General features: G+C 36.7%; 1 protein-coding gene and 1 non-coding gene across 2 annotated transcripts in view; both read right to left on the reverse strand.

Annotated features, from left to right (window-relative positions):
* LOC149794699 (uncharacterized) overlaps positions 1–23373 on the reverse strand; it is a 265989-nt gene that overhangs the window by 5373 nt on the left and 237243 nt on the right. Inside the window, exons 13-21 of the mRNA XM_089964317.1 lie at positions 21821–22103; positions 21298–21493; positions 8139–8356; positions 6308–6583; positions 5147–5253; positions 4276–4974; positions 2011–2182; positions 1303–1524; positions 301–563 (exon numbers count right to left, since the gene is read on the reverse strand). Coding sequence (XP_089820443.1) covers positions 301–563; positions 1303–1524; positions 2011–2182; positions 4276–4974; positions 5147–5253; positions 6308–6583; positions 8139–8356; positions 21298–21493; positions 21821–22103 — 2436 coding nt within the window. The remainder of the gene's footprint in view (positions 1–300; positions 564–1302; positions 1525–2010; positions 2183–4275; positions 4975–5146; positions 5254–6307; positions 6584–8138; positions 8357–21297; positions 21494–21820; positions 22104–23373) is intronic.
* Positions 3460–3562, reverse strand: LOC149794700 (small nucleolar RNA SNORD14). Its single transcript, XR_016422521.1, has one exon. It is a non-coding gene; the product is annotated as a small nucleolar RNA SNORD14 (small nucleolar RNA).

Genomic DNA, 23373 nt, shown 5'->3' on the forward strand with positions numbered 1-23373 from the left:
TTCATGCACAGTTAAAAAAGAGAATGGATACATCAATCATTTTTAAAATTATAAATATTCCTTTATTTTATTAACAGAGGCAAAAGTGAATTATAAGAATTTACCAGTTCAAATTTTTCAAGGCCTTTTTTCAGTTTATACTAAAGTGAATTTAAATAAACAATCCTTAAATGAACTACACAAATTTTCTTTAGGGTTATAATTGTAAACTGTAGAGTTTTCCATTCATATTTTTACAGCTTTTAGATAAACTGAATTCCCTTTTCTAATCAATCATGTATTTGATCCATGTTCAAGTACCTTATTGAGGAAATCTCGAATCTTGTCTGCATCAACTGCATCAAAGATTTGCCACAATGCCCCGGGTACCTCGTTAACCTCCCTGATTCGTCTTTTTGTAATGCTGTCACATCCTGCCTCATCAATGGCCTTTATGGCAGCCTCTATATGCTGCTGTTTTCCGCCATTGTCATCAGGGATGCCTATATATACCATCACATTCACTGCATCAGACACGTCAAGATGCAGGTTGGTGGTGCCTTCTTGGGGAAAATCAGCTGAACCTAGTCATATAAAATATAAAACCAATGTTTAATAAGGGCATTAGAACCAAAGTCGATTTTCTCAGCAAAGATGATAAAGCTAACATGAATTATTTTTTGGGGAAGGGGTTTGGTTTTAATAGAACTTTTCACACATTTTAGCTACATCATGCTGTGGAAATAGGTGCTAAGTGCCTTTCCTAAGGCCACACAGAGGTGAACAACCTGAGCTGGCCAGGATGGGCATTAAACCCCTGACCCTTGGATTACGAGCCTGAAGCTCAACCTATTGAACTACCACAGTCCCAATATCTAGCCTTAGCATTTATAGTTGAATTCAGAGTTTTATTACATATGGTAGCTTAACTTACAAAGCAAACCTAAAAAATCTCTAACATTATGTCATTAAAGGTTAATCCAAAATCTAACTTGGTGGAACACCAATTCTATCAACTAAGCCTATAATTAAAGGAACTCTACATTGTGTTTGTGAGGCAATAATGACCCCAAAACATTTCTTTTAATTATGTTCTTGATAATGGCAATTCTTTTGCATGTAATTAAGAGTTAAAAAAATGTCTGACTGCTAGACACTCAAATCATTTTGAAACCCTGTTCATACCTTCATATCACAACCCATGATTGGTATGTTCATAACAAAACATTCCATCACATTCTGATACTTTTAAACCTCTGGCTTTAACTATAAAGAAGTTCTTTACAAGCAGCAAGATGGGGTGAGAGGGCCAATAACTCTTACCATAGGCATTGTACATCTTTGGTCCTAAATCAGGCCTGACAAGGAAGTCTGGGAGACGAGAGGCAAGGTTGAAGCACCCATTTCGATGTGTATACTCAGGAAGGGGCAGTCCATGCATGAGATCACTAAAATGACTGGGCAAAATGTCACTGAAGTCATCACCAGGTGGCCAATCTTTCAGTTTCAACAACATAGGATTATTCTGTTCATCAACAAGACGCTCTGCAGGGAAATGAAACAATATAGTTTAAATATATGATCACCAAAACAGCAGAATAACTTTTTCAAGAAATGAGGATACGGAGTGGAGTGGAGTGTATGAAGTGGAGTTAAAGGATTTTCAAAGGAAATATATCTGCTTAAATGCAGCTGTTTTTATAGTTCTTGCCAGCAAATTATTCTAGTTGTCTAAAAAAACATGGGTCAAAACAAATTCAGATTTACAGTATTAATGCTGGTCATCTTATGAGAAAAACTATTTAATATAACGAGAACAAAAGCATGTTTAAGTATGAGATTTCTTTGCTGCAGGCACAATCATCACTTGGTGATGGGGATAAGGAAGGTGAAGAGGTCTTCCAAATGACATCACAACATCTTCAATACCTGTATTGTATGAGATGACATGCCAGAGCCATTTTCACTTTCATGTGTCCATTCTTTGTGTAATTTTTGACAATAGAACAAGATATGCCATTTCCTGGTTACCTTCCATATCCTCGAAGCCATCCCAGAAATGCTTCATTGGTTGACCCACCACAAGACAGCCTGTACGACAGTTGATGAGATCATTCTCCATGCTACCAAAGTGTTTGGAGAAGAATCTGGGACTCCACAGGTCCTTACTCAGGTATTTATCACAACCAGAGGCAAGCACAGGCTGAAAAGCATAGTGATCTTCAGTAAGTAGTTCTAAACCCCAAGCTCAGATTTCAAAATAAAAACAAGTTTGGTAGACACTCAAATAGACTGTATTTAAAGTGCTTTAAAATATTAAATAAATATAAACTAAAAGTGTGCAGATATGCTCCTAATGCTTTGGAAATCATGTGCTAACTTTTTACAGCATAAGGCAATGATGAGCTTTCGCGGCATGTGGATAAAATTATATTCATGCTGCTCTTGGTACAAAAGGTAATGAACAGACCCTGTACTTCAAAATCCAAGTTAAAACCTCCGTCTTGGAGCACTAGACAGAGTGTACTATTTTTTGTCTTTCTCGACTCTGCTTATTACCTACCATACATACTCATATAATATCAAAGGGTTACACGAGAACTTACATTTTGAAATCTGAGGTTTATTTGGGTTTTTTTAAAGGTTACAACAAAAAAAAAACAACCTTTGAGGCTCAAGAACAAAGCAGTTTCAAGATTATCTCCAAGGTGAGGGTAACAAATTTTTTAAAAATTGATGAAATAAGCTAGTGAGTTTGTTTCTAAATAAAATGAAAATAAAGATTAAGTGAAAAGACCAGTCCTTAGCTCAGAGGTCATTAATACAAGATACACTGCTTTTGTGACCTTTTCCTTGCTAACGAACGTGACCTTTGAGCTGAGGACTGCTCTTTTTGGTGAGTCTTGTCGTGATATATACATTGGACAAAGTTCCATGAAAATCTCTCCAACTGTCACAATGTTATGGGCTGACAAGCAAATATTAACAGATGGATAAACTGTCAAACAAAATAGGAGTGCAAGCTTATATATACGAGTGCAAGTGTAAATCCTAAAAATTCAAGCCCGATAGCTATGGCAATGACAAGCTTCCATGCAAAATATCAAAATCTTTTAAATTTAATTTAAATTTTAAAAAAAATGATTTCACAACCTTTCCATTATCTCTGCCACTGACAAAATATTGATACTGTCCTAAGGTAATCTATAATCTCAATCTGAGGATAACTTTTTAGAATTTTTAGAATTTGGGATCTGGTCACCATGATTGGATGGGTATGGTTCTCAATACAGTATGAGGTTTATCTGAAGCATTTTTGGTCTTGGATATGGAATAAAATTTTGCCGTCTCTGTAAGACAGGTTGTCTCCCAATAGAAGTGGCCCAAATACTGGCCTAGTGTAGAATAACACAAGTGTTGATCTAAAATTACAACTATGGACAGCTAATGAAAACCTTTTAAAAAGATAAATTTGAAAGATGATTCAGACATCCAAGGAAGGAACTTGCTTGCCATCTCTGAGCCTGAGCTGGCTCTCTGGTGGAAACTGCGAATGTATGGATAGCAAATTTCATCATCATCATCTTTATTATTCCTCAACCTATTTTAAAAATTACCATTTACATGCAAATTACACCAGGAGCAATCTTGTGGTAGAACAACACTGACTTGCTCGAGGTTTACATACATATTAAAACAATGACTTGTCGGCAGTTTACCTATATATTACAATACCTGTTAGAGGTTAACCTAAATATTAAATACTTATTTGTTAGAGGTTTGCTTAGATATTAAAATACTGACTTGGGAAGATTTTAATTTAATTGTACACTACGGCATTAAGATGAATCATAAAATAAAACCCACCAAAAGTCACAACCAAACTTTCTGTCCCTTTTGCATTAAGTACACTATTATATGGTAAGGGCATTCATCAAAACATATGCATCATGGACAAGCAAGTATTTACAACACTCCCTCACCATAAGCCCCTTCATTACAACATTGAGCCTGTTAAGAAGCATGCACGGTCAATGACCCCATTTCATTAAGCAGAAGTAAAATTGCACATATCATGTACTTCATTATAAAGAGGCTTCCATATAAAGTGGACTACTCTTTGGTTTCTATGAATGGCATTATAATAAGGGAGTACTGTATCTTAAATTTGTATGCAAATAGCACAACGAACGACTTTGACCATATAAATACCTGATAAGCATTGCACCATGCACTTTCTTCCTGTAAATGGGAAGATATTAGTTTGCAATTTTTCTTTAAATTTTTTTTTTTTACCTGCCCCCTCTTCCACTGTTCCTGGAAGATTTTGAGATTTCCTTTGTGTCGAGGATCATGAAGCCGTAGTAATCTCCCATCACAAAGCCATGAATGCGGCACTTCTGGATAAAGTACACTAGTTTCTGTAAGGTTATGAATCAAAATGGGCATATCACGGACAAGCAGTCTGCTTGGTCCAAGGCGAGGGGTGTAATGCATTAGTTTCATTGGCTGATTTTCTGATGAAATAAACTCTGCCTCCTTTGGAAGTTGTTTTTCCACCACCGACTGAATGATATCGTCCAGTGTGTTACTGTTTTTGGATCTGGACTTTTTCGTACTTTCATTGTTCTTTACTTTTCCGGCAGTTTTTGTCAAGAGTTCTCGTAATGTGGAGCAGCTAGCAGGTTTTTTTTCCCCCTCATGGTCAGCAGCAATTGGGGATACTGGTTCAGTGATAGGGTTGTACGACTTTCCACCCTTCTCTCCTTCCTTTTTCTTGGAGAATGGAGATTCACTCCGCTCTCTGCTGTTTTCAGAGTCCATTGAGGCTACGTCTGCTAAAAGACTGAGTGGAGATGTATTGTCTGGGTTATATCCAGAAAGAGAACATTTAATATTGCCATTTTTACGCTTTGATTTGTCATCTGATACACCATTTACAAGTTTCTTGTTCTTGGATGGAGACAAATGTTTGATGGCTTGCTGAACCACACTCTGAAAATAAAAAGCATCAAAATTTTCATTTGGATTCTTTACTTTTCTTTCCAAGGTGTTACTACACAAATAATGACCTTTGTCCGAATCTGATAACTGTGGGCATGGTTAATTGCAATAACACACAAAGCTGATTATGATCCAAGAAAAAGTAGAAGTTCTGGCTGTTTACCTGACTAATGCCATTCTTGATGTAGCTTTGATTTCCACAAGGACATTTGGACATGATTCCCCACTTTGCTCTCATCTCGTGTACCATGCAGCCTACATCCCACAGAGCTGGAAGATAAATCACTGACTATCATTGGCATAACCTTATCTTAAAAAAATACCTTGATTAACGGTACAACTCAATTTGCTTGCTGAATGCACGTTTATAAGGGGGAAAAAAATGGCAGAATCATTTCAGTACTTCACTGTAGATAAACTGAAACAAAAATACAACAACTCTGTAAGCAAACATCTTTTTCCATGTAGGGATCTTAAAATTCAAATAACCCTTTGCAGAACATATTTTCCCTGAAAACTAATATGTGAAATTAAATACATAAAAAAGAAAACATATTTACTTATTAAATCAAGCAGAAAAATGCCATTTCAGGTTTCTGATTTGTTGAAATACTAACCTTCCATGATACACTAGTTTAATTCAAACTATTCATTTACAAAATATTTTTTTCCTTTCAAAATAATATATAATTTCACTCATATAACAGCATTTTATGCCACCCTATTTTCAAAAGTTAATAATTGACAATAAGCATGTGCACTTCCTTGAAAATAGATAATACTTAATGGTGGGCTATTCCCATCAAGTCTGACATTTTATTTGATCAGGGTTGTTCTAATAACACAATTTAGTTGTGATTGCTAGTATATTATTTTTCTTTTTAATTATGCCCTAGGCTCCACACAGTTTGATCTAAAGGTCTGACATGTCATGACCTTGTTGAGACATGTCAGGTCTTTGAAAGGAATGATGAGCTGTCACACCTCTTTCATCCTGAGATTTGTGGCTTTTTAGTGTGGTCTAAACATCTAAAAATTACATGAAGATTAAACAATTGCATAGCGTACAAAAAGGCACCTTATGTCCAATGTCAGACAATTTAGCAGTCATTTGAGATCCTCAATTATGCCCAGCAAATATAGCTGTCTTTGAGATCCTTTTCCATGCATCAATTTAATCCAAGTCAGATAGAGTGAATGCTTAGGTCTTTAAAATCTGGGGCAAGGCATTTACTTTCTCCATTTTACCCATTAACTGGACATCATTACAGACCAGGAATAATCTAAAACCTGCATTCTCGTGCCATTCTCTATCTCTACGTACCATCATTTGGAATAATCTGGGTCAGCATCAGCTTGTCTACATCATGGGGTTGCCGATTAGCACTGCACGTGAGCCACTCCTGTCTTTCCTCCAAAAATACCTCCTCCCTTGTGATGAACTTGTCACCATGCACTAATTTGGTTTCCACCTTGTAGCAGTCTAAACACACCACAAAACCACACTTGTGGCACACCCAGTGCATGTTGAACAGTGTGGTGTCACATACGTCGCACATCTCGCGTACACCTGTAACTGCACGTTTCCAGGCAATCTTGGCTGAAATGAGGACATTATGCAGAGTAGTACTTGCACACATTTTATACTTTATATGTAGCAGATATTTTCATCTCCCCTTTGTCTTAATTGCTTATCTTAAAAGAAATATGGAAATGTTAGCTTTCCTTTTCATGTTCTACTCGAACAACATTTGAACTTTGTAACAAAAACATTAACAGATGATATCAAATGGGAAATGAATCAATATTAAATTTATGAAACTTACTGAATAATGTTCAGCATTTGCAAGCCAAGGACTGCAAAATCTGGACATTATTCAAGTCGTTTCATATCTTTAATATTAAATCATTACCCTTCAAGAATCTGTTTACCAGTTTTTATTTGAATGGAAACAGGTGAGAGAGAAATAAGAAATAATTTATATTCTGCTTTTGATAGTGCACCTTTAATTAGTTGTGCATTAAAAGGTCCCAGATGCTAGTTGAATTAATAATGCACGATTCTAAACCAATAACATTTAGAAGTTGATTTAAAAAAAAAAAAAATTCATTGAGCAACTAACTGCCCTTCTATATCAATAAAACATTTGATAAACATCATTTTTTAACACAGATCACCAATGGAAATTCCTGTGTGATGTCCCTCAGATCAACTCATGTTAGGTTAGATAAGCCTTAAACACAGGTTTCAGTGAGAATGTTAATTATGTTTCCATATGAAGTGTGTCAGTTTCACTACTTAGCATTCCAGTTGTCGGATATTCATGGGAAGCAATGATTACAGAATGCAGAAATTCTATATCTAACTTTGTGTGTTTGTGACTGGAAATTTACAGTATTTGATTTGGAACAGTACAGAAGACATGGACTTAATTTACGAGATGGAATTGCATCACATAATAAGAAATGTCAGTTCATTAGAGCTATTATACCATGTAAAATGCTTTAATTGGACAACTTTCTGTCAGTTGGAAGACTGGTTCGTGTCCACATACTCCTCTCAACAGAAAACCATGTGTGTCATGGGGTGGATTCCACATTACAGGTATCCTGTCCCCCACACCTACTGACCATTACTGTTGTTTTATTTGTGGTAAACTGGCCATATTCTCTGACAGACATCAACCTTTTTCCCCAATGCACTTTGGGCAACTGATTTTTTTTAAAAATATGGCCACCAAAATGTTGACAGCAATACAAAAAAAGCAAAAAATTCCAGAAGGCAAGGTAAGGAAAATTCGCATCATTGCAGACAATCTGCAAAGATTATACTGCATAAGAATTTCATGGGTTCATCTGCACCAATCGGAATCCCAAAGTGAAAAGGTAACACATCATTTCAAAATCATTAAACTGCACACAATATATGTGAAGTTTACCGACTAGTGATAACTAGTTTAATGGTATTAGCCTCTGAAGTCATTGCATGAAATTTTGTGGCACTCTGTATTAAAACCCTGATTTCAACTATAAATTAAACAGTTTTTAGCAATATCGATGAAGCAAACATTTAATTCTATTGTTGATTATGGAAGGAAATAAAATCAATGAAAGTTTGGGGAGTCAATTGTAAACAGTCACTGCTGGATGCTTACCATCCTCTCCTGCCCATGACTTTGCCTCTTTCTCTTGTTCCACCAGTTCACAGAATTTGTCACCAACTCGTGACAGAATGAACTTTGCAGTCTTCAGGTCCAGTTTGGGATCCATGATGGGATAGTGGGGAATCCAAGGGTCAATATCATCCTTTTCCGCATCTGTTAGCTCTGAGAAACCATCAATAGTCAAAAATCCCCTTTGGCTGTACCGAAGTCTGCAATGACACAATGAGATGTTTAGTAACTGACTATGAAAACATAAATAAGTATGCAAACTGAGGACGCATCTCTCCATTAAATTGATATTAGTTGAAATATATTTACAAAACAACCTTTCAGATCTTACGATTTACATGGACAATCATTATTAATAAGAACAGTGTCAACCAGTGTTATCAGCCTATCTGGGAACAGTGACAACCAGTGTTATCAGCCTATCTGGGAACAGTGACAACCAGTGTTATCAGCCTATCTGGGAACAGTGACAACCAGTGTTATCAGCCTATCTGGAAACAGTGACAACTAGTGTTATCAGTCTATCTGGGAACAGTGACAACCAGTGTTATCAGCCTATCTGGGAAAATTGTGGACCAGTATTATCAGCTTTCTTGTGAAGACTAAACCAGACACTGGGTTGTCCTTGTTTCATTGACAATCTGTATATTTTGTTACTTTTTTCACCACTTTTTTCTTTACAAGGCAGAGAAAATACTGTCATCCTATCTTTATTCTATTACATGCATTGCTTCCATTGTGAAAATGAAAGTACTGTTGTATTGGATGTTAGGACTCCATTAAACTAAAATGGAAGTAAAAAGCATGGATTTCTTAATGACTCACAGTGTCAAGAGATCAGGATGTTGGTTTCTGTTTTGCTGGCAAAATGTGTACTGAGTTAACTTGCAGCTATCTTGTTCAGACCATCTGATAAGAAAGTTTGTATATACAGGAAATCGTTTATCTTTGTCACCATGAGCTGTAACATAAAGCCGACAATCTTAAGCCAAACCCAAACCCCAAAATACCATTGCTATCTAGTGTGAAGGACATGTTAGACACAAAAGGCCTACAGAAAAGACAGAAATATTATCTAAAAGTTCATACCATATAAAAGAAGATGAAGGAAACCTCTAAATAATTACTATGCAGAAAAGGACCGGTTCTTACACTGCCAACTCTAACAAGATGGGGTGGGGGGAATCTTCTTGGAGGGGGGGGGGACACCTGACCCTAATGGTCAATGTTAACTCCTTTTGGGATGAGATGACCTCTTTGTTCAATTGGTGCACTCTATAAGAGGGCCTTCCATAATGAGAAAGGCATATAATGTATGGCACCTTACATGAGATAATTGTTTATCAATGTCCTTTAGGCTAAATGAGCTCAAAGCTTTAAGACAAAGGATTCCCAAAGACAAATCTGTCTGTTGCACTGTTAATGAGGACTTAGTGAACTTGTTATATTTTGTTGATCTCACAATACAATGCACAGCTACCTGTAAAAAAAAAAATACAGTTATATTTATTTGATTCCAATGAATGGGAATAAAACAACAATAAAGAGAGATTGCTGTGTAGGTGGAATGTATTGCTTTAGATCACATGAACACTGGGGCCACATAGGGGTTATACAAAATAAGCTGACCATTGGAGTGACTGACTTTGTGCTGAACCTTTGGGAACATCCTAAGAGGTGGGAAGGCACAAGCAAACAGATGATCCCATTTCAAGAAGGTGTGTGTGTGTGTGTGTGTGTGTGGAAATCATCATAGCCCTAGCTCCATACTGTAGGGGCTTACATAAATGGTGCCCTAGCTCCATACTTTAGGGACTTACATAAATGGTGACCTAGCTCCATACTGTAGGGACTTACATAAATGGTGCGTGTGTGTGGAAATCAGCCTAGCCCTAGCTCCATACTGTAGGGGCTTACATAAATGGTGTGTGTGTGTGTGGAAATCAGCCTAGCCCTAGCTTCATACTGTAGGGGCTTACACAAATGGTGTGTGTGTGTGTGGAAATCAGCCTAGCCCTAGCTCCATACTGTAGGGGATTACATAAATGGTGTGTGTGTGTGTGTGGAAATCAGCCTAGCCCTAGCTCCATACTGTAGGAGCTTACATAAAGGTGTGTGTGTGTGTATGTGTGGAAATCAGCCTAGCCCTAGGTCCATACTGTAGGGGCTTATATAAAGGTGTGTGTGTGTGTGGAAATCAGCCTAGCCCTAGCTCCATACTGTAGGGGCTTACATAAATGGTGCCCTAGCTCCATACTGTAGGAGCTTACATAAATGGTGCCCTAACTCCATACTGTAGGGGCTTACATAAATGGTGCCCTAGCTCCATACTGTAGGAGCTTTTATCAATGGTGCCCAGTGATCAGGTGACTCAGATTTGTATGTAAAAAAAACTTCACTCTGCAGGGGACTAGATCCTGTCATCAAGAATGGACCCCAGGGACTGAAAGGGTGCTGCTGACTCACTTTCAGCCTGTACCAAGCTTGATCTGAGCTTTCACCTTACTGAAGGAAGACGGGCAAGAATCTGTTGGTCATAATGGGAAGAGAGGGTGATGCTTCTCTCTCTCTGCCCTCACAGAATAAGAAGGTGCTGCTCACCCTCCACCTTTTTACAACCTCCCCTGGAAGGGGGTTCACAAACCCAGAGCCCAGAGACTTGAGTAATCTTTCTCTTAGACCAAAGGGACACAGAGAAGAATGCCGAAAACTGCAGAAGACACAGAACCTTCTTGGTCACTTAACAGCAGCAAGTGATAAATTAAAGTGGTGTGCAACCGAATTTACCATGTATAATAATAGCAAAATTCATGATATTGGTAATGTAAATTAAACAATTTGTAATTAACATTAAAATTTTGCAGTGAACAACACTGCAAAATATGCAAGGATAGAGAAATAAAACAAAATAACTACCCTTAGCTAGAAATGTGCAACCCAACTTAATCAGTAATGCCCTTAGACCAGCAAGTTGTTCTCAGCCTTTTTTTTTGTCTGACTGGCGGTGGGGAAAAAAAAAGGTGGAGAACAAATTGCTGGTCTATAATGCCCTATGCAGGGGTAAAAAATAAAAACAAAATGCCAAGTTGTACAACATATATACAGATCAAATGCTAAAAACTGAGGACTTAAATTAAGAGATCAAACTTGATCAGGGGTAAGATCCAAATTAAGAGATCAAACTTGATCAGGGGTAAGATCCAAACTTTCATGATGAACATACACACAATAGAGACTGCCACTGTTGTGGGTTTAATGCTAACTTTCAGCACATGATAGTCAATATAGGGCGGTCAGTATAACTGATGGAGGAAGAACCTTGGAAAACCCATGAGAACCAATGACCCACAGGAAGAAAGCTTTCTCACAAACAAACACTGATCTAGCTTAAGACTTAAACCCCTGTGGACAGAGGTGAGATGACAGTGATTATAGCTTTGTGCTTTTGAAAACTAGGCCATCCAGGGACATGAGAAATAGTAACATTGCTTGTTGACCCACAAAGTGATGGCAAATATTCGAAATAAACAATGTGGACATCACATCATTTTGACTAAGAAAAGAATAAAGGGACAGTATGCTTGAGTAAAAATGTGCAGGGTGTCTCAGAGGCATCTAGTGCTCTGAAATCTTCTTGTTCACCCTAATGAAATGAGTGTGTGATTTGGATTTTTAACACAGCTTAAACAATTTCACTACAAAGTCTGCAGTTGGCAGTCTATAGTGATGTCTAGCACTGGGGCATCATGCCGCAGACATTTAGCATTATGTCCTACCCAGTCACATTATCCTGACACCAGGTCAACCAGTCCCAACACTAACCTCTTAATGCTGAGCGCCTAGCAAGACAGCTGTTAGTACCATTTGTAGAAGTCTTTGGTATGACTGCCGGTTTTGGAACTCACAACCCCCTGCATCCAAGTTGGATGCTCTAACCACTAGGCCATTGGAGCGGTCTTCTAATGGGATGATGAATTTCTGTCATAATGTCAGGGTATTTATTTTCCTCCCAGAAAAGTACTATGAAACAGCAACAGATATGGTATCACTGATATTAAAATATCAGTTGATTTTTCATTAATTGGTGCATTTCCACAAGTGCGCATCTAGAATATATACCCAGAGTTTCAGATAGGTTAAAACACCAGAAGACAACAAACTTTTAACACTGTAACATCCATGTAATTGCCTAAGAACATTTCTGACCAAAATGGGGAGTTTCACTGATACTCCGACTTTGATTTAAGCATTGTTCAATGCCACACTAACAAGTGTATTTAAGATACCAATGCGAGGATTCCACAACCACCCGTACACTGTACTCAACCCCCATCCATGGTTAATACATCAGGTGATATTATCTGTGTGGGTTTTTCTGCTTTAACATTTCAACATTAATTAGTACAGGAGTTACTAACCTAAATGTTCTGCTACATTTGCTAGTTCACCAATCCTCAACTTAGGCATTCCAAATGCTAACTGTTCCACCACATATCCAGTCTGTTTAGACTGGCTTCACCTCTGGAGTGTTTACATCCTGCATAGCTGTTTCTATCTAAAATCAATTTGGGCTGGAATCCAGGTTAGCACAAGGTTTTCAGCTTAAAAGAACTAATCAATTCATTCTTACCTCCAGTTGTTGGTATTGCTCCTAACCACAGGAGAACATATTTAATCAACAATATATATGCCTTTCAGATTACAATTCATTTTTGTGGCTTATGTTTGAAAACAAGGAGCCAGACTCATCCACATTCTGGTATCCCTAAAATTACAAATAAATTCCTGAAGCAAGATTTATAGAGTTTTTAATCAATGATATTCTGCAGGCAGGAATTTTAGTCTACATGTCCATTAACTCCAGCTTGTCAGGCCCTGAATTAATTCCAACCATAATTATACTCAATATACCAAGAAGATACCATTTCAAATAGCTTCCCCCCCCCAATTTAATCTGTACAAGCAATGGTTGTTTTCCCATATGAATCTGAAAAAGTCTTTTTTTTTCTTCTGCTTATCTCCTCTACAAACTGGTCATGCAATTTTCTTGGCAATGTTTAACTTTAACAATTCCCACTGAATCAGCCATATACCTTTCTAAATATTTCTACCTTTCTAAATATAACAATGAACCTGAGAAAAGAAGTCCCTCGGACCTTGCATTCTTTAGGAGGAAAAAGCTAGAGATTCGATAATAAAAATTTCAGTCATATCACATGTCTAGCACTGGGGTGTCATGAGCAGACATGTAATACGATGTCCCCCCCCCCCCGTCACATTATCCCAACACCAGGCCGAACAGTCCTAACACTAACCTCTAAATGCTGAGCAACAAGCAAGGCAGCTGTTAGTACCATTTTTATGTCTGGTTTGATTCAGCTGGGTTCAAACCCACGCCCTTCTGCATCTGAGGTGGATGCAGTCAGTTACTTTTCTCTTCACTCAATTTTCATTATAATTACAACTATTTTTACTATTAAAAGATTCACTCAAAGTAAATAAAGCAGATTATCATGTACTAAAATACTATCATAACCCTGTAGGAAAACATGAGGCATATTAGCTGTGAAATCAAGGATCTTGGCTTTTGATTAAAAAATACATCATAATGAAATATGAAGGCCTATTGATGGACAAGGACCTCAACCAAGTATTCTCAAGCTGTTCATGTACAGAAATATGGATGCCAAATTTGTTTTCATTTCTCATGATCCCCAAGGAAGCCATCCCACTTGAAATGTTTAGATGATCTGTTTAGTGATATCTATTCAAATTCATCTTTCCTATCTTCCGTTAGTGCAACAGCAATTTTCCAAGTCTGAACAACCTGTTCATTGCATGTCTGGGGCCATTTAGTATGAAACATGCCTATTGTCAGGCAGAAGGGGGACTAATTATCCAGTTAGAAAGCTTTTGAGAAAACCCTTTTCCCCCCTCAAAAGCACCTAGCTACCAGGTTATAATGGAATGGAGCAGCCTGTTGAACAAATGGTGTAGTGATCATGTGATAGGTTAATGGTCCTGTATGTATCTACATCATGGTTCACCAAGGAGTGTTACAAAATCTAACAACTTTCTTTGATATGCAATGCTAGTACAATGCAGCTAATTAAAAATAAACTGCTGATTAATTTTCTGACTGGAATATGGTAAACATGATTCTGCAATTTACAGGATGAGATAATATCGTTGTGGATGCCTGCCACTGTAGACAAGTTGTCATCTACAAACTGCTTGGGACCTTCACAATGGCATGTGAGCTCTTGCTGGGTTGATAAACAAAGCAAAGAATGGAATGCTCACAACTCTAATTGGAGGAGTGGTGGAGTCAGACATAAGGCATTTTATGTTCTGATCCTTTTTATGCAATAAAATGAGGTATGTTATCATGGGGGAAAATGGTGTGTTGATACTGACATTTGGGATAAGGAGCGATGACTTGTGCTCACAATTTCTTTGGACTAGATTTGCCCACAACTGCAGAAAGTCAAAACTGCCACATGTGCTTTATTAGCAAACAGATGTTATAATAAGAAAATAATGTGTTCTGGTTTTGAATCAATCTTTAAATCTCGTAAAAATAATTTATATCTGTACTAACTCAAACATCAGTTTACCTAGTACAAGGTCACACTGACCTTTTTTGTTTACCTCAACAATTTTTCACTAATGGGCATTGTATATATATTAGGTAGCACATCTGTACCCAAGGCCAAAAAACGGATTTGATAATGATTTTGTTTTCAGAGGTGTTTTCAATGAAAGTATTCTTAGATACAGTGACAAGTGTTAATACGTCATGTAATAATGGGTACTTATGGTCCAGAAACCATTTGTGTAATTTGTATTTATTATCTATTGATAATAAAGTCCTATACACCTGTATGGAGTAGAGATACTTCTCAATAGACAATCAATTCAAAGTGGATTATTCTGACAAGGCCTTTTATCAGCCTTATCTTTTCTTGGTGTAAATTCCATTTAACTTAGGCAGGAAACTAGATAACACTCTAGTAGGTCAAAGCTGATGACTAATTGTGGCTATAAAAGCCCAGAACATGCCTTTGATATCTCCTCTGCAGGTCTATATTACTTGGTTCATGTAAATTAGGTAAAAACAAAGACTAGAACTCAACTCTCTTCATGATGGTGAGAACAGTGGCATGCTACCATTGCCTACTTCAATCAACACCTCTATTTTGGGCAGGTGGGTGGGAGTTCAACTTTTTATGGAAGGTTGATTGAATAATAATAATTGCAGACTCAACAATAGTTGCAGTTAGAAGGTGAACATGTTCCAGTAAAGGAAGATTCATATGTGAATGGTCAGCAAGTCCAACAGAAAGAAATGAGAAACTTGGAGAGCTAGGACTCTGAAATGTGTGTAGCTTAACTTTCTTTGTACCAAAATTAGGGCTTTTTCCAGCTACCCCCCCCCCCGGCATGATTGGTGAGAGTGCTGTAAAATATGTTTCCACTGCATAAATATTTTTCATTGCAACTTGCATAGTAACTGATTTATTCAAGTTTTCTTTAATCCCTTAACAGTGCTAAGAGCTGGTAACTTGGCATGATGTATAAACAGGTCAATTGGAATGTTGTTTAACAATAATGTACCTAGAAGAGTGCTAATTGCTTGGATTGTACAGAGCAGTGGTTCTCAACTTATTAGAACTCCTTAACTTCAAAAATATTTTGCAGATACCCATGCTGGCCAGAAGGAGCAAGACATGCATGTGAAGCTTTGTGAATTCTTGGACCCCTTGGAATAACCCTGCAGACCCCTGGACCAAAGGTTGGGAACCACTGATATAAAGCACATGGTTTAAGAGGAGAGAAATCGACATGGTCTTGTTTGCAACCTTTTAAAATATTAATAACACTTTGTGAATTTAACTGCTCACCACATGCCACGGCCAATATACAATACAATCAACCAATCCCAATGGGGCTGTGCAAAGCATCTGAAGGCTTTTTTTAATTGATAGAATGAATGAAAGAATGATCTCAATGCTATAATTATACTTCACAAACTTCAGGTGTTCACACATCATATATTACAAATACAACTTAATATGCACAAATTTAAGGACAACAAAGACTTTATTCATGTAGTTTTCTCGATACCATCATAAGAAAGGCAAATCAATTTAGAAATGCTATTACTAACGTTCTATTATAAGAGGTTCAAAAGATTAAAAAAAGAGAGAACTGTATAAATACTGACTCATTCTGACAAATTCAAAATATGCACAAGCCTGATACCCAAGGTCAAATCTGTGTAATATTGGCTCTGAGGAACTCTTTTACTTGTCTTGGAATTTTATCCCATACAGACTCTGCCTCATAAATGACCTGACAGTCTTACTGAAAAAAACCCACCAACAACAAAAACATAACCTTATAATGGCATCCATTCCTTAATTTACGTTTTAGGTCTTGTAAGGGATATTTTAAACCACAAGAATGCAGGAAGAAAAGAATTATGCTGGATATAAAAAAAATACATCAAACAATATAATATGGGTATGCATTTAAAGGTAACATGGAGACAGCAGCTTAAATACAAAGTAGAAAGTAAAAGTGGAAATGTATTGATTAATCTGACCCTATTTAATGGCAGATATCAGCAGTGGTTTGGGGTGGAGAGTATATACAACAATGTCAGAAATATGGGGATTTTCATAATTTAGGGTTTTCTCAAACACCAGAAGAGGAATATTTTTTATTTAAGTACTTATTTTTTATATTAAAGCCAATATAAACCTTGACAGTTTTAAATTTTTTCTTTTTAGGTTAATCAATATTGGTATAATTAAAGTATAAAAATAAGCATCATGAAAAATAATAACTGCAAATTACTCAGTCATTTGTGTGCTAAAGTTCAACTCAAAAAGACAAACTGGTTTATTATTACATTCAAAGGGCAGACTGGTTCATATTACATTCACAGGGCAGACTGGCTTATTACTAAATTCAAAGGGCAGACTGGTTTATTATAACATTCAAAGTGTATTTAATGGAAATAATTGCACCCAGTGCCATAGCTGCTAACCAAGCCACTCTGCTATCTGGCAATCTACTAGCAAATTTTGGTTATAAACCCTATGCCAGACACAACTCTGAGGTCATGTCTTATGTTAAGAGCAGCAAATTAATTCCAAACACATGGGCCCATTACTCTGTTAACTTTCATCCCTTATTAAAGTCAATCTAATACATCTCTTGGAAGTAATTTTAAACAACACACAATTCTTTCAAAACAGTTTGTTAAGATGTGGTTTTTCAAAGTGTAAGGCCAATACTTAATTGGAGCAGTTCCAATGACAAATCTTCATTTTCAGATGTGTGTAGTTTTGCACACTGTAAAGATCTTCAATTCTGGAGGTAAGTAAATCTAGCCTGTAGTTCACAATCCCATAATGCCTAAAGAGAATTGATCGGTTTTTGAAAACACCTAACTTGTGGAGCTTGGAATAACTGCCATAATTTCCACTATGAACAATGAAAACATCTCAACAAGAATCACTTTATCTACAGCATTTCTGGTTAGCTTTTTTTTCCCACATCTATTTTTATAAATGACAATAGGACCATACTGCAGGAAATTGATCGGATGTGTTTCACTTGAATTAGCACTCAACTTGAATTAGGACTGCTCCATATCCCAACAGTGGGTATTGCTTCACACCTATGTAGCCGTGGGTGTAACTTGACACATTAAGTACTATTGTGTGTTGCATGTATGTAGCCCTGGGTGTAACTTGACACATTAAATTACTATCGTGTGTTGCATGTGTTTTTTGTTATGCTGTAACCAAGAGAAAACTGATTAAAACCCAGCCCTGCTGAACAAAAGTGATATAAAAGATGAATGTACACTATATTTACTTAGTACAAAAACTGCAAGCTTTACCTTGAGAGTTACGGTGCAGATATCTCAAGGTTCAAAGTTACTTAACAGCCCCTTAAAACTATTTCTTATTTTACCTGCAGTGTTGAAACCATATTCCGATATTCTGGAGTGACAAGATCCTCAAATTAGCCACTATGGCAGCCATATTGGATGCAAGATCGGCACCATTTTTATTCAGGACAAACAAAATATTACAATTAATATTCTGGTTTAAACCTCATGTCAACTACAATATTCTGGTTTAAACCTCATGTCAACTACAATATTCTGTTTTAAACCTCATGTCAATTACAATATTCTGTTTTAAACCGCATGTCAATTACAATATTTTTCGGACTGCTTCAATTTTCTTTAGTCAGACAAAATTTTGGTCTTCCATAAAAAAAAGCTGAAATTTTTTTAAAGGGGGTTTGTGGGTCCTCCCCATACGGGATATTGAGGGGAAGCGCCTCAATTCGAGGCCAAAAGCACATTTTACACTCATAAAAAAACTGCTCCTGGTGCAACTTATATCATAAAATAAGCACAAATAATCATTTGAAAAACTAATAAACTTACCAAAAATGTTCAACTTTACTTCAATAATTTCACAGTATTTATAGTCACATTTAATCTCCAATACTAATGAGGCTGAAGTTCTTTCATGTGCATATCAGTGTTCACATCGTAATTAAGTCACAATAATTTGTCAATTTTTGCAGCAAATATATTATACTTCTCTCTTTTCATAACAAATCTGTAAAATAAACACCCAAGTATATACAAATAATCCCGTACATTCACTTGTCTTTTTCACCAATGGACACAACCTGTTGATATGCCAGTCAAGCTCTTTTTGTGGCTTTGGCAAAGATTTCTTTAGCCTTCCTTTTTGTCACCTCTATTTTGGCTCAATGTGCAATTGTTTCTTTTCTTTCTCAATGAGAGTTTTTTTCCCTTCAAGCTGGTGCTTGTATTGGCGACATGCAGTGCATATATTCTGACAGAGGGCTACATCTGTTCTCTCATGCAAGAAATCTTTCTTCTTAATAGAAATTAATTGCCATATGCCATTTGAGCTTTTTTTTCTCCATATGCAGCTTCTTTTGTAGCTGCTGTTCCAAACTCTTCCACATGCCACAATCAGTTCATTAATGCAGAGGTCACAAAATGCTAGTCCTCTAGCATTCAGTTTTCTTATTAACTGACCAACTAAATTTCCGTCAACTTTTCACTCCAGCCATTCTCATTTCCATACGTTTTTTTAAACCTTTATCTAAACATTTTGTGTCATGGTCTCTCTCAACAACTTGGGACGCCATGTTTTGCCATCAGTTTCCATTACATGAAGATTCATTGGATGAATTTAATCCTTTGACCAATCAGAATACTCTTTATTAGAGTCATGTGCTAATATATGGAACGAATAATTTACAATGGTCATTTTGGAATGTGACCTAACAGACCATTTTTAAAAAAAAGAATCAGAAATGATATTTAAAAAAAAGACTATATCAAGTAAAATCCGATTCAAGTCAGGATAAAAGTGGAATTCTGCTTTAAAATGGAGAAAACTCGTGTCTGTTTAGTACAAACTAGACATCACAAGGGATATTCTGGTGAAAATCCAATTTTTTAATGACTTTCCATCTTGGAGGAGTAGAAACAAGATTTTCAAGACTGTGGCTGTGGTGTCCAAATAGGCAGATCGTAACAATTTTTATTTAAGATGAATACCAGTGAAAACCCTATGCCACTATAACTTTGTTCAGGAGGAGTAGCAATAACAATTTTTTTCAAGATGGCTGCTGAGGTGACTATGCTAAAAATAAAGCCAACACTGTTTTCTTTGGGAACAACTGGACATGTACGTCTTTTAACTAAAACCCTATGCTCATGTGACCATCCATTTGGGTGAAGTAGTGATAAGATTTTGAAGATGGCTGCTGTGGCAGCTGGCACTATTTTCATTTAGAACCAACAAGACATCATCAAGTCTTTTAGTGAAAATCTTATGCCGATATGACTATAGGGACAAGATTTTCAAAATGACCACTGTGCCAATATGATCATAGGGACAAGATTTTCAAAATGACCACTGTGCCGATATGACCATAGGGACAAGATTTTCAAAATGACCACTGTGGCAACCATAGTGGATGTCTGAGCAAAACCATTTTCATTCAGGACCGACCAGACAAGTTTTCATCCAGTAACATGCTGTTCCAAGAATTATACTGTGAGACCAGTTACTTTAAATATGGACAGTGTCATCTATCAACTGAAGTCAGATTACAAGTATGATTCTCTATAACACACAATATAAAGAAACAGCTTTGAAAATGGGTAGAAAGTCTGACGCATACGAAAGCAAACAAACTCAATATCTGCCAACCACATCACATACTGAACAGTAGTAAAGTGAGAATGTTGTTGCTTTTGTGGCTTCCTGCTATTTTTTAGCACATGCAAGGCTATGCATGGTGGCTTTTTTTTTTTTTTGAAGAACCTGGAAAACCCCTGTGAAAAACCACTGACCCATGTGAAGCTAGTGGAAAACTTTCTCAGATACCCCAAGATTTGAACCCACGTGGAAAAATCCTATGAATTTAATTATAAGTTTTGGGGGGTGGGGGTGATAGGGTTGAACAACTGCAAATGTATAGTAATAATCTACTAGATACCAATTTATACAACAATTGGGACCAAAACAGCCCCATACTTTATAAGAATTAATCACTGCTGTGTATAACAATTGGGACCAAAACAGCCCCATGCTTTATAAGAATTAATCACTGCTGTGTATAACAACTGGGACCAAAACAGCCCCATACTTTATAAGAATTAATCACTGCTGTGTACAACAACTGGGACCAAAACAGCCCCATGCTTTATAAGAATTAATCACTGCTGTGTATAACAATTGGGACCAAAACAGCCCCATACTTTATAAGAATTAATCACTGCTGTGTATAACAATTGGGAACAAAACAGCCCCATGCTTTATAAGAAATAATCACTGCTGTGTAAAAACATTTTAAAAAAATTGCAAGCTAAATGTTTCTGAAACTTGACTGAATTTTATCTCTTGGGCAGCTTTGTTTTATGTTTTGAGTAGTGTCAGGAAATAGCGGGCCATAAATGTGAAGATGTGAAGCAACTGTTTTAAATCTGACCTCGTCTTACTATTAAGCCCCTTATGGTGAATTTCCCCTGTATAATCCAGTTTACAAAAGTTAACATTACCTTCTAAAAGCATAAAATCGACAGAATATGTTTGGCAATTTCTTGCTGCGCTGAGTTGGTGTCATTTTGCACTCTCGACATTTCATCAGTTTTGGGGTTACTTCACTACAGGAGTCATCTTGCAGAAATGGCTCACCAGTTTTCTTCAGGTGGGCAACTGAAGCCTTGACCAGAGGTTTGCTGAAGGTCAAAGAACCTGCAGTAAAAAAGAAAAATGCTTAGTTTTTACGCCTTACATTACAACAAAAATCTTCCTTCAAAGTTGCATCAACACTAAAAAGTCATCATGAAAAAATTCACTTACATCACTTTCTTGACCAGTTTACTTTTATACTTTCAATTTGATGAACAGAAAAAGGATTCTTAGGATTTTAAACAAAAGGTCTGCAAAAAGTGCTAACGTGTACATTAGATTTCTTTTGAACAAAAATTCTTAATGCCAGCACTGATGCCACTGTAAGCAAGAGAAATGGATACCTATTCTCACTATCTGCTAAAAGACAAAACATTCAAAGGAACTCACTTGATTTGATTTCACCAGATCTAGCAGTTTCAGACACTTTAGTAGAGACCTGATCATCTTTGGAGTTGTTTGTGTCTTTGTCCTTGTTTTTCTTGTTCTTTTTCTTCTCCTTTCCAAAGGCGGAATAGTCTGTGTTCTTGTCAAATGTTGGACTAGAGTTGTCTCTGTGCTGCTTACCTTCCCCTTTATCTCTACTGCGGTCCTTGCGAATGTGGGCTAAAGGTGGAGGTGAGTATTCCTCCATTTCTTCTACCTGCTCCTCTTTCTCTTCATCCTCAAGGTTCTGAAAAAGGACGTGTAATTTTTTGGTGTTATCACACTGTGTCAAGATAGTAAATTTATAGAAGATGTGGCATAGAACTTTGACAATACGTACTCAAAAACAATGTATTAGTAACAAATTTGTATATGTTATGCCTGTGTCATTCTTCGGATTTACAGTTAGTGACATTCAGATCAGCCTCAATATATAAACTAATAGGCATGGGATTGTGAATTATTCTCCACCTTTTTCTTTGAAACTATCCATCTTCACCTCTACATTGCATAGAACTTCAAATGCTATGTAAATTTTTATGAAACCTATATTAATGACTCTAGCCTTCTACAACAGCAGGTAACTAGTACAGGATGTAGGCTGGACTCTTACTATTAAATTATTGGCTATATCATTAGACTGATGTAAGTTTATTAAACAGCGTGCTTACGATGTTTAACGTTAATCTTTAAAAAGAATTAAAGAAATTTTGATTTGGATTTGGTGAAATAAAGCCAAATTTTCAAATAGTTTGTTTGACCGTGCACTCGATGTAATTCTGCGGTTATAAGAATACTGGACAACAAATTCAAACTCTTACTTGATATATACGTTATTGCGGATTTCTGTTAAATTTTATTTTCAGCTAATGAAAACTAAAGTGCACATTTTACAACAGGCTAAGGCTATTTTATGATAAGTTTGATCCTAAACAACCAAATACAGTTATGTTGGCACCTGTTGACTCAGTTCCAGCACAGGCTGGTAGAGTTGGAGGTGACCACACCCATAAAATGTTCAATCTGTCTGACCCAGAGGCACTCAAATACATTTTCTGCCTACAGCCCCTGTAACTAGGTCACTGACTGGATCATATACTTTGCAATGGTCTCCCACATTGCACATGTTATAAAATTAAACAGGGCTTCTCCCTATCCCAATAAAATGGGAAATACTGCATTCTGAACTGAATTATCTCAGGAACCAAAACTGGGGCATTCATCAGTGTGTACTACACAATGAATTTACAAAATACTACCATAATTTCTACATGGCTCAGGAAGCATTTTTATTTTTATCCATCTGAATTGTTCACAGAAGGGAAATGTTAAAGAGAGAATGAAAGATGGCTTATTTACAAGTTTGGCTTGTAACTGTCTTGAAGATCAAGCGATCTTTGAGCTCCTTTTATTATCAATTATTTATATCTTAAGATGCAAGAAAAGTATGATACATCATCCTTCCTTTATAGTATATTAATGCAGGAAGGTAGGAAAATTCCCTTCCTACTTTTTGC

The sequence above is a fragment of the Sinohyriopsis cumingii genome, chromosome 7 (genome assembly GCF_028554795.1).
Source record: "Sinohyriopsis cumingii isolate HCF-2022 chromosome 7, ASM2855479v2, whole genome shotgun sequence".
NCBI classification, from domain to species: domain Eukaryota; kingdom Metazoa; phylum Mollusca; class Bivalvia; order Unionida; family Unionidae; genus Sinohyriopsis; species Sinohyriopsis cumingii.